The sequence below is a fragment of the Medicago sativa genome, chromosome 7 (assembly GCF_051527215.1).
Source record: "Medicago sativa cultivar Bolivia chromosome 7, Bolivia_mono, whole genome shotgun sequence".
In the NCBI taxonomy this organism is placed as follows: Eukaryota; Viridiplantae; Streptophyta; class Magnoliopsida; order Fabales; family Fabaceae; genus Medicago; species Medicago sativa.
This window is the reverse complement of record NC_140755.1, coordinates 10,774,634-10,789,170: the sequence shown is the minus strand read 5'-3', so window position 1 is coordinate 10,789,170 and position 14,537 is coordinate 10,774,634. Positions and strand designations below refer to the sequence as shown.

General features: G+C 39.4%; 2 protein-coding genes and 1 pseudogene across 3 annotated transcripts; all 3 read right to left on the bottom strand.

Annotated features, from left to right (window-relative positions):
- Positions 1-1,124: 1,124 nt before the first annotated feature.
- Positions 1,125-2,976, bottom strand: LOC146904175 (protein FAR1-RELATED SEQUENCE 11-like). The gene is made up of 3 exons (XM_085726151.1): positions 2,533-2,976; positions 1,625-2,439; positions 1,125-1,513 (listed from the first exon to the last, which is right to left on the bottom strand). The coding sequence occupies exons 1-3, from the start codon at positions 2,911-2,913 to the stop codon at positions 1,483-1,485; spliced, it is 1,227 nt and encodes a 408-aa protein (XP_085582277.1). The 5' UTR covers positions 2,914-2,976; the 3' UTR covers positions 1,125-1,482.
- A 44-nt stretch (positions 2,977-3,020) lies between these two features.
- LOC146904174 (putative protein FAR1-RELATED SEQUENCE 10 pseudogene) lies at positions 3,021-4,415 on the bottom strand (annotated as a pseudogene). Its single transcript, XR_015020077.1, has 2 exons — positions 4,287-4,415; positions 3,021-4,080 (listed from the first exon to the last, which is right to left on the bottom strand). The product of XR_015020077.1 is annotated as a putative protein FAR1-RELATED SEQUENCE 10 pseudogene (transcript).
- A 3,181-nt stretch (positions 4,416-7,596) lies between these two features.
- LOC146904173 (uncharacterized) lies at positions 7,597-9,384 on the bottom strand. The gene has a single exon (XM_085726149.1). The coding sequence runs from the start codon at positions 9,382-9,384 to the stop codon at positions 7,597-7,599; it is 1,788 nt and encodes a 595-aa protein (XP_085582275.1).
- Between the last annotated feature and the right edge of the window lie 5,153 nt (positions 9,385-14,537).

Below are 14,537 nucleotides of genomic sequence, written 5' to 3'. Positions count from 1 at the left end.
GTCCCATCGAAAACGTGTTTCCTAATTTGGACTCTGCAAAAGGAATTGTGAATTTTGCTAACAATTCTGAATTTTAGAAGCAATAGTGGTTCTACAAATGATTTTTTGTTGAATTTTGATTCATTTCGGGTGCAACATATCAACAAAGAAAACAGTGCTGATGGTTTTCTTTTCTCTGGTGTGCTGATGTTTGTGCTGTTAGCGTCCTATTGTGAGTACTGGGGAGCTGGTGTTGAAGCAATTTTATGCTCTCACCTGGAGGATTTAGCAGGCTACTGTTGTTTTTTGTTTCGGCTACCTTATAAAATAGCATCAGGATTAATTTTGGTTGTGGGTAACTTTTGGTTTCGAGTTTTGTGGTTTCGGGTGTTTGTATGTTTATATTTGGTGTTCCGTCTATATGCGGCACCTATTGTTTGTATTGATGATGTATGTTATATTAGCTATCGAAATGATGCATGTAATTTGGCATAGCTTATGCCCGTAGTTTTTATTAATAAGAATGAGAGTTAACTATTGATGTCAGCACATTGCTATATCAGTTTCTTCTGTATTATCATTTATCAGTTTCAGTTAACTAAGCATACATGACATTTCCATTATTTGCAAGTGTCGACTGTGTAAGGAAGTATAACTATTTGCAGGGAAATGAAATACACATGGTTATAGAATGTGTACGACAGTGTCCCTCACAGTTTGCATTTGATTTTTGCAAAAAAGATTCAACATTTGTATCATTACTGCAATATTTTTTTAAGCATACACATGAAAGCTTGCTGGCAGCTGAACTGCACAATAGCAGCTGCTGGACAGCAGAAAAACCTGCTAAAAAATGCAGGAAAAACAACTCCTGCCAGACATGCCAAGCCCACCAAAACCCAAGCCATCCACCATACCAAAACGGCTGTACATGCAGTTTTTTTCCCTTAAAACTAACAAGATTAATTAGTGACATGTTTCATTTTAAATTTCATTATCTTTTTAATTTCAGTGAGCCATCGACCTTAACAATGAGTTATTATGGTTTTATCAATATATATGAATGGAGAGATAGGCTACTGATAGAATAATCTTCTGCTATCAAATGCCATCAGATCTATTAGTTTGATATTGCGACACTAAAATTGAGAAGCTATGCATTGTAAATTCAATATCAAACTAATAACAACATTACCATAATTCAATATTGTGAAACAATCATGTCTTACATAGTGTCAAAGCACTTAAACAACAAGCAAAAACATAAATCCACAATCCAAAAGGAACAATAACATGCACCCCTAATGACAGAAAGCAAAAACAGCAGCAGCAATATTGAAACACCATGCCAAGACTTTGAACACTGCTGAAACACTACTGAAACAGTGCTGGAATACTGCTGAAACATTGATGCAAACATAGCAGACCACCATGATTGAACAAAACATAAACTGCAGCTACCTAAGAAATCATTGTTGCAACATAGTATAGCAGACCTCACTTTTAAGATGATTTTCTCCAACCCTTCAGCATCCTAACAAAAATAACAAGGAAGAACAAAAAAAACAAATTCAATTTTTCAATATAAACATTCAATAAGATTGTGTACTTAAAAAATAAATACCTCAAAGAAAAAAAAACTTACTTATTAGGAGATTGAGAAGGTAATGCTTCAATATTTTTCTTTTTATTTGGACAATTCCTCGAGTCATGATCAATTCCACCGCAATTTGGAACATGACAATGACGAGGCTTCTTTGTAATTTCAACTCCTCCTTTTAGCCTTGATCCTTTTGGTCGACCTTTTGTTTTTGAAGGTAAAGGATTTTCAACATTCAATTCATCATTATCTGGAACCGTAGAATCAACACCCACCAACTTTTCTTGGATTTCAGGCATGGCTTTAATCACTTGAATGACTTTCTCTAACTCTCTAGTTGCAGCTTGTTCTCGTTCTTTTGTCTTCAAGGATTCAATTTCTAGACATTGAATTAAGGACCTAAACTTAACAAGGGAGCCACCATTGTTGTTAATCATGTGACTAGATTTTGGAATCAATGAATTTTCTTGTCTCCAACGAAGAGGAAGATACTTGGAAGGGAGGGTAAAATAATTTTTCATCACAAGCACCCGAAAAGCATGTCTACATAATATCCCAGAAAATTCAAATTCCTTGCAAGAACAATGGATTGATTCATTTTTTTGTATCCAACTTACAAAGCAGCCTCCGTCACTTTTGGTATGATGTCGCACAATGAATACACTATTATTAGTTTCAGTTGCTGCATATTTTGTAGACAACTCAATCTCATGTTGAATCAACTTAAAGGCATAAGGTGTAAGAATAGATGCGGCATGTTCCTCAATAGGAAAACATGTTCTAATACGAGGATTGTGGTACTTTTGGCGCATTCTTGCTTCTTCTCCAGCTTGATTTCTAATGTTAACAGCAACCCCAACCTGCACAACAATATATTAATTATTAGTAAATTAAAACTAATAATTCTATGCATCTTACTAGAGAAAAATCAATTAACTCAATTAATTTCTTACTTGATTTATGAAATCAGTCAGACTTGTATTGGCTCCCAGGAATCTTTTTATATATGAATTTATAGATTCTGAACGTCCAGTTGTAGTCATTCCAGCAAAAAAGAAGTCCTTCAAATAAGCTAGGGCCCAAAATTGACGAAGCGAATAGAGCAAGTAAATATGGTTATCCTTGCTAAGACAAAACTGTTCAACCATCAATTTCCATTCCCTCTCAAAATCATCTTCACATTCTAAATGGTATAATCGATAAAACTCATCTTTAAAATCATCGTATCTCGACCCTAATGGAAGAGAAAACCAAGTTGGTAACTTTGCCAGGATATGCCATATGCAAAATGCATGCTTTGTGTTTGGCAATTCCATTGCAATAGCTTCTTTCATTGCAAGATCTTGATCTGTAAGAATTGTTTGTGGATATTTTCCTTTGACAAAACTAAGAAAAGTATGAAAATACAAAAAATGTAGAATAACTTACTAAAAACTCAAATTTATTGAGAAATGATATCCTCAAATAAATAGAAATGTACCTTTATAGCCCATGTAAAGGAAGGAATCTTCTCATTTTGCAATAGAACACAACCAAAGAAAATGGAATTGCCATGATTATCGACCCCAACCAAAATACCAAGCGGCATGTCGTAACGATTTATTCGATAAGTGGTATCAAAAACAATCACATCTCCGAAGGCTTCATATGCTCGAATTGAATCACCAAATGCCCAAATAATGTGCTCCAATTTGTTATTTTCATCGATTGAAAATTCATACTCAAATGCATTATCTGCATCTTTAAGACTTTTACATAATTTGAGAACGTTTGAAGCATCAAATTCTTTACCAATACCACTTTGAGATTGAATGAAATTTCTAATGTCTTTATCCAAAAATGGAAGATTTCCTGCATCTACGTTTTTCTCTAACTCAAGCACTCTAATTATCAAACTAACAGAACAACCAGCTTTTGACAACAAAAGAATACGATCTTGATCAATAGCTGGAATACTTCGATAAGAAGGAAGAAATTTAACCTCTTTATCATCTAATAACTCATGGTTATGATTATTATTAAAATATTTCACCACCCACTTTTTCTCAGAGTTAATTGTTGCTATATTCACCAACAATTTAGCACCACAACCACATCTTGACGACTTCCGTTTCCTTTTACCTTCCACTTCATTATCTTTGTCTACGCTAATAGTACCAGCACGATGACAAACAAACTCTCTTTTATAAACACCTAATGGATTATCTTCCGACTGATTCTTAATAGATTTGTAAACATGATGACGTTTAATTGAAAAACCATTTTTTTCGAGCAAACAAACAGTAAAAGTTGTAAGCCTCATCATCACTGTTAAATACCTTTCCTTCATAAGGAACAGAATCATCAATGTGATTGGCTTGAGGCAAAGGTCCATGTTGCGGCTCTTGAAAGGTCAGAGAATCAATGGCCTCATCATCTTCATATACTAAATTGTTATCTCTAAGAAGCTCATCAACCCACTCATTTCTTCCCTCAATGGACATAATTATCTCAATTCAAATCTGAATAGTTGTATTTAAAATTAAACAAATCATTGTTGGCAAGAATAATTATAAATTACCCAAAAAGAGAAGAAAAAATATGAACTTTTGGTATAATCTAGAAAGGGAGAAACCAAATAATATAGAAACTACTAGCCATGCAAAAGAAAGAAGAAGAAAAACGTTGAAAAGGTATCAAAACCAAAAGGGAGAAACCAACTACTGACCTTTTCTTGGCATGTGATTTCACGTGAAATTGAGGAGCAAAGGAGAAGCAAGGTTGAAGAACATCAGTGATTTGAGCAGCAAACCAAAAGACAGAGAACAAAGGAGAAGTAAGACAGAGAAGCGGGAGTTACATGAATCGTCAGTGGAAAAGAAAAATTAGAAAGAAAGAAAAAAGAACAACTAATTACCTTTTTGTCCTTCAGTTTTGATTGGTCCAGAAAACAAAAACTTGGGCATTTGTGTCCAAGTGAAAAGGTGTTGGTTGCTAAAATAGACCTTCATGAAAATGAGTGGGTCTATTGTAGCAAACTGTTAGATTACAGAATAATATGGTGGAATATGGAAAGGGTATACTGAGAACATTGGTATATTTCTTGTTCTCTGTTGAATTGCCCAGAGATATTTTATTGTAATTAAAGAAATGGAAACTGATGGGAATTACAATTTGTAACTGCTGGAAATTAAACAACCTCTAGGACTTAGAGAGCCTAGTCTCTCCCAAACCAACCCACAGAAGTAAAACCACTGAATGATCTGTATTCCCCATCCTTATTCTATTTAAAAAGCAACACACCTACTGCATAATATGGGCTTAACTACTTGGGCCTTTGGGCTTTCGCCTAGCATACATATTTTTTATAGGAGGCCTGCTAACAATACTCCCCCCCAAAAGTTTCACCTTGTCCTCAAGGTGAAAAGGTGTAAATTGGGTATTGATGACATCATAAGATTCCCACGTGGCCTCGAATTCTGGTAAATCTTTCCATTGAATTAGGACTTCCACTTGACCAGCTGAGTTTGTACGGACGGCCTTGACCATTTTAGGTTCCACCAGCAGTTCCAAGTCGTCTGACAGCATGGGGGGTAACGGTTGAGGATTTGTTGCCGGAGTTATAGCTTTCTTCAGCAAGGACACATGAAAAACCGGATGAATCTTACTTTCAGCCGGTAGCCGAAGTTGATATGCCACTGGTCCAATGACTTTGCTTATTTGATAAGGCCCATAAAAATGAGGACTGAGTTTCTCATTGATTCTCTTGGCTAGTGACTTGAGTCTACATGGCTGGAGTTTGAGATACACCCAATCACCTACAACATAGGTCACATCACGCCTATGCTTATTTGCTTGAGTGCGCATCTGGTTTTGTGCCTTCACCAAGTTAGAACGAAGATCATGAAGAATAGTGTCTCGTTCTTCAGCCAACCGATTAACCTCTTCCACTGTGGAAGGAGTTGAGGTGCCCTTTAGTAACTGTGGGGGTTCACGACCATACAAAGCTTTAAAAGGAGTGGATTTGGTAGAGCTATTGTAGTTGGAGTTGAACCAAAATTCAGCCCAACCCAACCATTTCACCCACATTTTCGGTTTAGTACCTGTTAAACATCTTAAGTAAGTCTCTAGGCATCTATTAGTCACCTCTGTTTGGCCATCCGTTTGAGGATGATAGGCTGTGCTGAACTTAAGCTTGGTACCTGCGAGCTTGAATAATTCTGTCCAGAAATAGCTGAGAAATATTTTGTCACGGTCAGACACAATAGTCGCTGGGAATCCGTGCAATCTGACTACTTCTTGAAGGAAGACCTCGGCCACAGTTTTGGCATTAAATGGATGACCAAGAGGAATGAAATGAGCATACTTAGTGAACCTGTCCACTACAACAAGAATAGTGTCCTTACCTTGACTCCTAGGCAAGCCTTCAATAAAATCCATAGAAATGTCTGTCCATACTTGAGTGGGAATAGGAAGGGGTTGCAAGAGACCTGCAGGAGATAAGGTCTGATACTTGTTTTGTTGGCAGATGTCACAAGAAGCTACAAAACTTTGTATGTCTTTCTTCATACCATCCCAATAAACTAAGGCTCCCAATCGTTTGTAAGTGCAGAAAAATCCAGAATGGCCACCAACGGGTGAAGAGTGATATTCCCGGAGAAGTGTTGGAATCTTTGATGATCCCCGAGGTAAGACTAACTTCCCTTTGTAAAACAACTTCCTATTCTGAAAAGTATAGTTTGGATGAGTGGTAGGGTCTTGAACTAGATCATGAATGATTCTTTGTAGCTTAATGTCATTTAACACTTCAGACTCCCATTCTTCCTTGTCTGTGAAATGCACCATGGAGACAGCGGCGTAGGTCATACGACGGGATAAGGCATCCGCTACTCGATTCTCGCGACCAGGTTTATAAACATTGTCAAAATCAAAGCCCATCAATTTAGATGTCCACTTGAATTGGTCTTCACCCAAAATTCTCTGATCTTGAAGAAATTTCAGACTTTTTTGGTCAGTATGGATGATAAAATGGCGGCCCATCAAATAGTGTCTCCATTTCTGCACAGCCATTACAATCGCCATAAGTTCCCTCTCATAAACAGATTTCTTCTGAGCCCTGTCGGATAGTGGTTGGCTTAAAAATGCAACTGGTCTTCCTTGTTGCATGAGGACAGCTCCTAAACCTTTACCGGAAGCATCAGTCTCAATGATGAAAGGAATAGAGAAGTCAGGAACAGTGAGAAGAGGCAAATCAGCCATGGCTTTTTTTAATGTCTCAAATGAAATGTGAGCATCGTCATTCCAATAGAAATTGTCCTTCTTGAGTAATTGTGTGAGAGGCTGTGCTATTTTTCCATAATCGCGAACAAATCGTCTATAGTAACCTGTGAGACCTAGAAATCCCCGCAAAGATCTAATATCTTTTGGTTCCGGCCAAGTGAGCATTGAATCAATTTTCTTTGGGTCTGCCGCTACTCCTTGTGCTGAAATAATGTGCCCAAGGTATTCCAACTGTGGCTGGCCAAATGTGCATTTCTTATAATTGGCCACTAACTGGTGTTCTTTGAGTATAGCTAAAACAGCTCCAAGGTTGCTCTTGTGATCATCTGCATTTTTGCTGTACACCAGAATGTCATAAAAAAACACTAGAACAAATTTCCTCAAATAAGGCCGTAATACCTCATTCATCAAAGCCTGAAAAGTGGATGGTGCATTGGTGAGACCAAAAGGCATGACAATAAATTCATAGTGGCCTTCATATGTGCGAAAAGCTGTCTTAGGAATGTCTTCGATCCTCATACGGATTTGATGGTAGCCAGACTTTAAATCTAATTTAGAGAAAATGGCAGCACCGCCCAATTCATCTAACAATTCATCAATTATTGGAATAGGGAATTTGTTGGGGATTGTAATTTTGTTTAAGGCACGATAGTCCACACAGAATCTCCATCCACCATCTTTCTTCTTAACCAGTATGACAGGACTTGAATAGGGACTGATACTTGGTCTAATAATTCCAGATTTCAACATATCATTCACTAATTTCTCCATTTCATTCTTTTGATAATGTGGGTACCTGTATGGTCGCAGGTTGGGAATTGAAGCTCCTTCTTGTAAAACAATTGCATGGTCATGGGTCCTTGCAGGTGGCAACCCTTCAAACACTCTTGAAAGACCTCATGATGTGATTCCAGAACCTCTTTGAGCCATTGGGGAACAACATACTGTTGTGTTGCTGCTGCAGAATTGGCCTGAATAATTAATAAATAAGCTTCCCCTGCTGCTTGTAAGGCTTTGTACATACTTTTGAGAGAGACAACCGCTCTTGACAACGTGGGATCCCCTTTTAAGACATGCACCCCTGTTTGTGTGGGAACTTTGAGAATTAAATCTCCAAAGTTGGCTCGAATTTCTCCAAGTTGGGCTAACCATTCCATACCGAGAACAATATCCACATTTCCCAATTCAAAGATATAGAAATCTTGTTGAATGTATAGGCCTTGAATGTTGAGAACCAGCTGCTGACACACCCCTTCACATGGAATCTTCCTTCCATCTCCCACCTCAACAGTGAAGGAAGTTGTGGCCTGCAATGCTAAACCCATGTCTTTCACCAACCTGGACGATATGAAATTGTGTGATGCACCACAATCCACCAAGACAAGAACCTTGTGGTCATCAAGATCACCCCACAACTTGAGGGTTCGTTTAGATGTGAAGCCGGAAATACTATACATGGATAGTTGCAGGTTATTGAGGGCCGAATCTGATTCTGAAGTTTGTTGGGGTGTTTCAATATTGTCGTCCTCTTCTTCCATGATCAACACCTTGAATTGCTTATTGGGGCATATATGGCCTGGAGAAAATCTCTCATCACAACGGAAACACAAGCCTTTGGTGAATTTGTCTTGTAACTCCTCATCTGTAAGTCTTTTAAACGGCCTGTTACGAAATGAACCAGAATTTTTTGTACCACTGGTGTCACCTGCTGTAGTGTTTGTTGCAGGTTTGGTGTGATTTCCTTTGTTCGTTGTGTCCACTGTAACAGTGCGGTTGGATGGATAACTTTTGTTAAAATTTGTTGATTTTTGGGTGTGTGCAGTCCCTTTGTTTAAAAGCACATTCTTTTCATCAATGCGTTGTGCATAATCCATCAATTCGGCTAAGCTAGTTACCGGATGTAATTTTAATTCAGCCTTCACTAAGTCTTTGAGACCATTAAGGAATATACCTTTGAGATACTCAGGCTCTGCCGCCCTAAGAGGTCCAGCATACAGTTCGAACTGAGCTCTGTACTCCTCGACGGAACTGGTTTGTTTAAGGCACATCAACAATTCATACGGACTTTGGAGCATCGAGGGTTGGAACCTCTTGATCAATGCAGCCTTGAATTCCTCCCAGGTAGGATTTGGAGAACAAAATTCCCACCACTGATACCATGTGAGAGCTTTTCCTTCCATGGCCACCATAGCGGCCTGAATCTTTTCTTGCTCTGTAACTCCCTTCAAATCAAAATAGCGCTCTACACGACTTGTCCACCCATACGCATCATCTCCCTCAAACATAGGTATCGTTAATTTCCGCCATTTGTCCTCCGGATTGCGAATTCCAGAACCACTACCAGTGTCACCTGAATCTGCTCGCACTGTTAACCCGCGGACGGTTTCCAGAAGTTCATCAAATCTGCGTTGTGATTCACTCTTATTAGCCTCCAAGATTTGTCGCAATTCCTTTACCTCATCACGGGTTGCTACAAAACCTTCATAAGCACGTTCTAAAAACTCCAATCGTTGTTCCATTTGCTGTCGTGTATGGACTATAAACATGATGTAGGATCGGTTTTTCTGATACCAATTGTTAGATTACAGAATAATATGGTGGAATATGGAAAGGGTATACTGAGAACATTGGTATATTTCTTGTTCTCTGTTGAATTGCCCAGAGATATTTTATTGTAATTAAAGAAATGGAAACTGATGGGAATTACAATTTGTAACTGCTGGAAATTAAACAACCTCTAGGACTTAGAGAGCCTAGTCTCTCCCAAACCAACCCACAGAAGTAAAACCACTGAATGATCTGTATTCCCCATCCTTATTCTATTTAAAAAGCAACACACCTACTGCATAATATGGGCTTAACTACTTGGGCCTTTGGGCTTTCGCCTAGCATACATATTTTTTATAGGAGGCCTGCTAACAATACTCCCCCCCAAAAGTTTCACCTTGTCCTCAAGGTGAAAAGGTGTAAATTGGGTATTGATGACATCATAAGATTCCCACGTGGCCTCGAATTCTGGTAAATCTTTCCATTGAATTAGGACTTCCACTTGACCAGCTGAGTTTGTACGGACGGCCTTGACCATTTTAGGTTCCACCAGCAGTTCCAAGTCGTCTGACAGCATGGGGGGTAACGGTTGAGGATTTGTTGCCGGAGTTATAGCTTTCTTCAGCAAGGACACATGAAAAACCGGATGAATCTTACTTTCAGCCGGTAGCCGAAGTTGATATGCCACTGGTCCAATGACTTTGCTTATTTGATAAGGCCCATAAAAATGAGGACTGAGTTTCTCATTGATTCTCTTGGCTAGTGACTTGAGTCTACATGGCTGGAGTTTGAGATACACCCAATCACCTACAACATAGGTCACATCACGCCTATGCTTATTTGCTTGAGTGCGCATCTGGTTTTGTGCCTTCACCAAGTTAGAACGAAGATCATGAAGAATAGTGTCTCGTTCTTCAGCCAACCGATTAACCTCTTCCACTGTGGAAGGAGTTGAGGTGCCCTTTAGTAACTGTGGGGGTTCACGACCATACAAAGCTTTAAAAGGAGTGGATTTGGTAGAGCTATTGTAGTTGGAGTTGAACCAAAATTCAGCCCAACCCAACCATTTCACCCACATTTTCGGTTTAGTACCTGTTAAACATCTTAAGTAAGTCTCTAGGCATCTATTAGTCACCTCTGTTTGGCCATCCGTTTGAGGATGATAGGCTGTGCTGAACTTAAGCTTGGTACCTGCGAGCTTGAATAATTCTGTCCAGAAATAGCTGAGAAATATTTTGTCACGGTCAGACACAATAGTCGCTGGGAATCCGTGCAATCTGACTACTTCTTGAAGGAAGACCTCGGCCACAGTTTTGGCATTAAATGGATGACCAAGAGGAATGAAATGAGCATACTTAGTGAACCTGTCCACTACAACAAGAATAGTGTCCTTACCTTGACTCCTAGGCAAGCCTTCAATAAAATCCATAGAAATGTCTGTCCATACTTGAGTGGGAATAGGAAGGGGTTGCAAGAGACCTGCAGGAGATAAGGTCTGATACTTGTTTTGTTGGCAGATGTCACAAGAAGCTACAAAACTTTGTATGTCTTTCTTCATACCATCCCAATAAACTAAGGCTCCCAATCGTTTGTAAGTGCAGAAAAATCCAGAATGGCCACCAACGGGTGAAGAGTGATATTCCCGGAGAAGTGTTGGAATCTTTGATGATCCCCGAGGTAAGACTAACTTCCCTTTGTAAAACAACTTCCTATTCTGAAAAGTATAGTTTGGATGAGTGGTAGGGTCTTGAACTAGATCATGAATGATTCTTTGTAGCTTAATGTCATTTAACACTTCAGACTCCCATTCTTCCTTGTCTGTGAAATGCACCATGGAGACAGCGGCGTAGGTCATACGACGGGATAAGGCATCCGCTACTCGATTCTCGCGACCAGGTTTATAAACATTGTCAAAATCAAAGCCCATCAATTTAGATGTCCACTTGAATTGGTCTTCACCCAAAATTCTCTGATCTTGAAGAAATTTCAGACTTTTTTGGTCAGTATGGATGATAAAATGGCGGCCCATCAAATAGTGTCTCCATTTCTGCACAGCCATTACAATCGCCATAAGTTCCCTCTCATAAACAGATTTCTTCTGAGCCCTGTCGGATAGTGGTTGGCTTAAAAATGCAACTGGTCTTCCTTGTTGCATGAGGACAGCTCCTAAACCTTTACCGGAAGCATCAGTCTCAATGATGAAAGGAATAGAGAAGTCAGGAACAGTGAGAAGAGGCAAATCAGCCATGGCTTTTTTTAATGTCTCAAATGAAATGTGAGCATCGTCATTCCAATAGAAATTGTCCTTCTTGAGTAATTGTGTGAGAGGCTGTGCTATTTTTCCATAATCGCGAACAAATCGTCTATAGTAACCTGTGAGACCTAGAAATCCCCGCAAAGATCTAATATCTTTTGGTTCCGGCCAAGTGAGCATTGAATCAATTTTCTTTGGGTCTGCCGCTACTCCTTGTGCTGAAATAATGTGCCCAAGGTATTCCAACTGTGGCTGGCCAAATGTGCATTTCTTATAATTGGCCACTAACTGGTGTTCTTTGAGTATAGCTAAAACAGCTCCAAGGTGGCTCTTGTGATCATCTGCATTTTTGCTGTACACCAGAATGTCATAAAAAAACACTAGAACAAATTTCCTCAAATAAGGCCGTAATACCTCATTCATCAAAGCCTGAAAAGTGGATGGTGCATTGGTGAGACCAAAAGGCATGACAATAAATTCATAATGGCCTTCATATGTGCGAAAAGCTGTCTTAGGAATGTCTTCGATCCTCATACGGATTTGATGGTAGCCAGACTTTAAATCTAATTTAGAGAAAATGGCAGCACCGCCCAATTCATCTAACAATTCATCAATTATTGGAATAGGGAATTTGTTGGGGATTGTAATTTTGTTTAAGGCACGATAGTCCACACAGAATCTCCATCCACCATCTTTCTTCTTAACCAGTATGACAGGACTTGAATAGGGACTGATACTTGGTCTAATAATTCCAGATTTCAACATATCATTCACTAATTTCTCCATTTCATTCTTTTGATAATGTGGGTACCTGTATGGTCGCAGGTTGGGAATTGAAGCTCCTTCTTGTAAAACAATTGCATGGTCATGGGTCCTTGCAGGTGGCAACCCTTCAAACACTCTTGAAAGACCTCATGATGTGATTCCAGAACCTCTTTGAGCCATTAGGGAACAACAAACTGTTGTGTTGCTGCTGCAGAATTGGCCTGAATAATAAATAAATAAGCTTCCCCTGCTGCTTGTAAGGCTTTGTACATACTTTTGAGAGAGGCAACCGCTCTTGACAACGTGGGATCCCCTTTTAAGACATGCACCCCTGTTTGTGTGGGAACTTTGAGAATTAAATCTCCAAAGTTGGCTCGAATTTCTCCAAGTTGGGCTAACCATTCCATACCGAGAACAATATCCACATTTCCCAATTCAAAGATATAGAAATCTTGTTGAATGTATAGGCCTTGAATGTTGAGAACCAGCTGCTGACACACCCCTTCACATGGAATCTTCCTTCCATCTCCCACCTCAACAGTGAAGGAAGTTGTGGCCTGCAATGCTAAACCCATGTCTTTCACCAACCTGGACGATATGAAATTGTGTGATGCACCACAATCCACCAAGACAAGAACCTTGTGGTCATCAAGATCACCCCACAACTTGAGGGTTCGTTTAGATGTGAAGCCGAAAATACTATACATGGATAGTTGCAGGTTATTGAGGGCCGAATCTGATTCTGAAGTTTGTTGGGGTGTTTCAATATTGTCGTCCTCTTCTTCCATGATCAACACCTTGAATTGCTTATTGGGGCATATATGGCCTGGAGAAAATCTCTCATCACAACAGAAACACAAGCCTTTGGTGAATTTGTCTTGTAACTCCTCATCTGTAAGTCTTTTAAACGGCCTGTTACGAAATGAACCAGAATTTTTTGTACCACTGGTGTCACCTGCTGTAGTGTTTGTTGCAGGTTTGGTGTGATTTCCTTTGTTCGTTGTGTCCACTGTAACAGTGCGGTTGGATGGATAACTTTTGTTAAAATTTGTTGATTTTTGGGTGTGTGCAGTCCCTTGGTTTAAAAGCACATTCTTTTCATCAATGCGTTGTGCATAATCCATCAATTCGGCTAAGCTAGTTACCGGATGTAATTTTAATTCAGCCTTCACTAAGTCTTTGAGACCATTAAGGAATATACCTTTGAGATACTCAGGCTCTGCCGCCCTAAGAGGTCCAGCATACAGTTCGAACTAAGCTCTGTACTCCTCGACAGAACTGGTTTGTTTAAGGCCCATCAACAATTCATACGGACTTTGGAGCATCGAGGGTTGGAACCTCTTGATCAATGCAGCCTTGAATTCCTCCCAGGTAGGATTTGGAGAACAAAATTCCCACCACTGATACCATGTGAGAGCTTTTCCTTCCATGGCCACCATAGCGGCCTGAATCTTTTCTTGCTCTGTAACTCCCTTCAAATCAAAATAGCGCTCTACACGCATCATCTCCCTCAAACATAGGTATCGTTAATTTCCGCCATTTGTCCTCCGGATTGCGAATTCCAGAACCACTACCAGTGTCACCTGAATCTGCTCGCACTGTTAACCCGCGGACGGTTTCCAGAAGTTCATCAAATCTGCGTTGTGATTCACTCTTATTAGCCTCCAAGATTTGTCGCAATTCCTTTACCTCATCGCGGGTTGCTACAAAACCTTCATAAGCACGTTCTAAAAACTCCAATCGTTGTTCCATTTGCTGTCGTGTATGGACCATAAACAGGATGTAGGATCGGTTTTTCTGATACCAATTGTTAGATTACAGAATAATATGGTGGAATATGGAAAGGGTATACTGAGAACATTGGTATATATCTTGTTCTCTGTTGAATTGCCCAGAGATATTTTATTGTAATTAAAGAAATGGAAACTGATGGGAATTACAATTTGTAACTGCTGGAAATTAAACAACCTCTAGGACTTAGAGAGCCTAGTCTCTCCCAAACCAACCCACAGAAGTAAAACCACTGAATGATTTGTATTCGCCATCCTTATTCTATTTAAAAAGCAACACACCTACTGCATAATATGGGCTTAACTACTTGGGCCTTTGGGCTTACGCCTAGCATACATATTT

Excerpts from the sequence above, each read along its gene's own strand:
- LOC146904175 (XM_085726151.1), bottom strand. The coding sequence starts at position 2,913 with ATGAAAGAAGCTATTGCAATGGAATTGCCAAACACAAAGCATGCATTT. Across the intron at positions 2,440-2,532 it reads TGACTGATTTCATAAATCAA|GTTGGGGTTGCTGTTAACAT; the intron begins GTAAGAAATTAA and ends ATTGTTGTGCAG. Across the intron at positions 1,514-1,624 it reads CCTTCTCAATCTCCTAATAA|GATGCTGAAGGGTTGGAGAA; the intron begins GTAAGTTTTTTT and ends TATTTTTGTTAG.
- LOC146904173 (XM_085726149.1), bottom strand. The coding sequence starts at position 9,384 with ATGTTTATAGTCCATACACGACAGCAAATGGAACAACGATTGGAGTTT.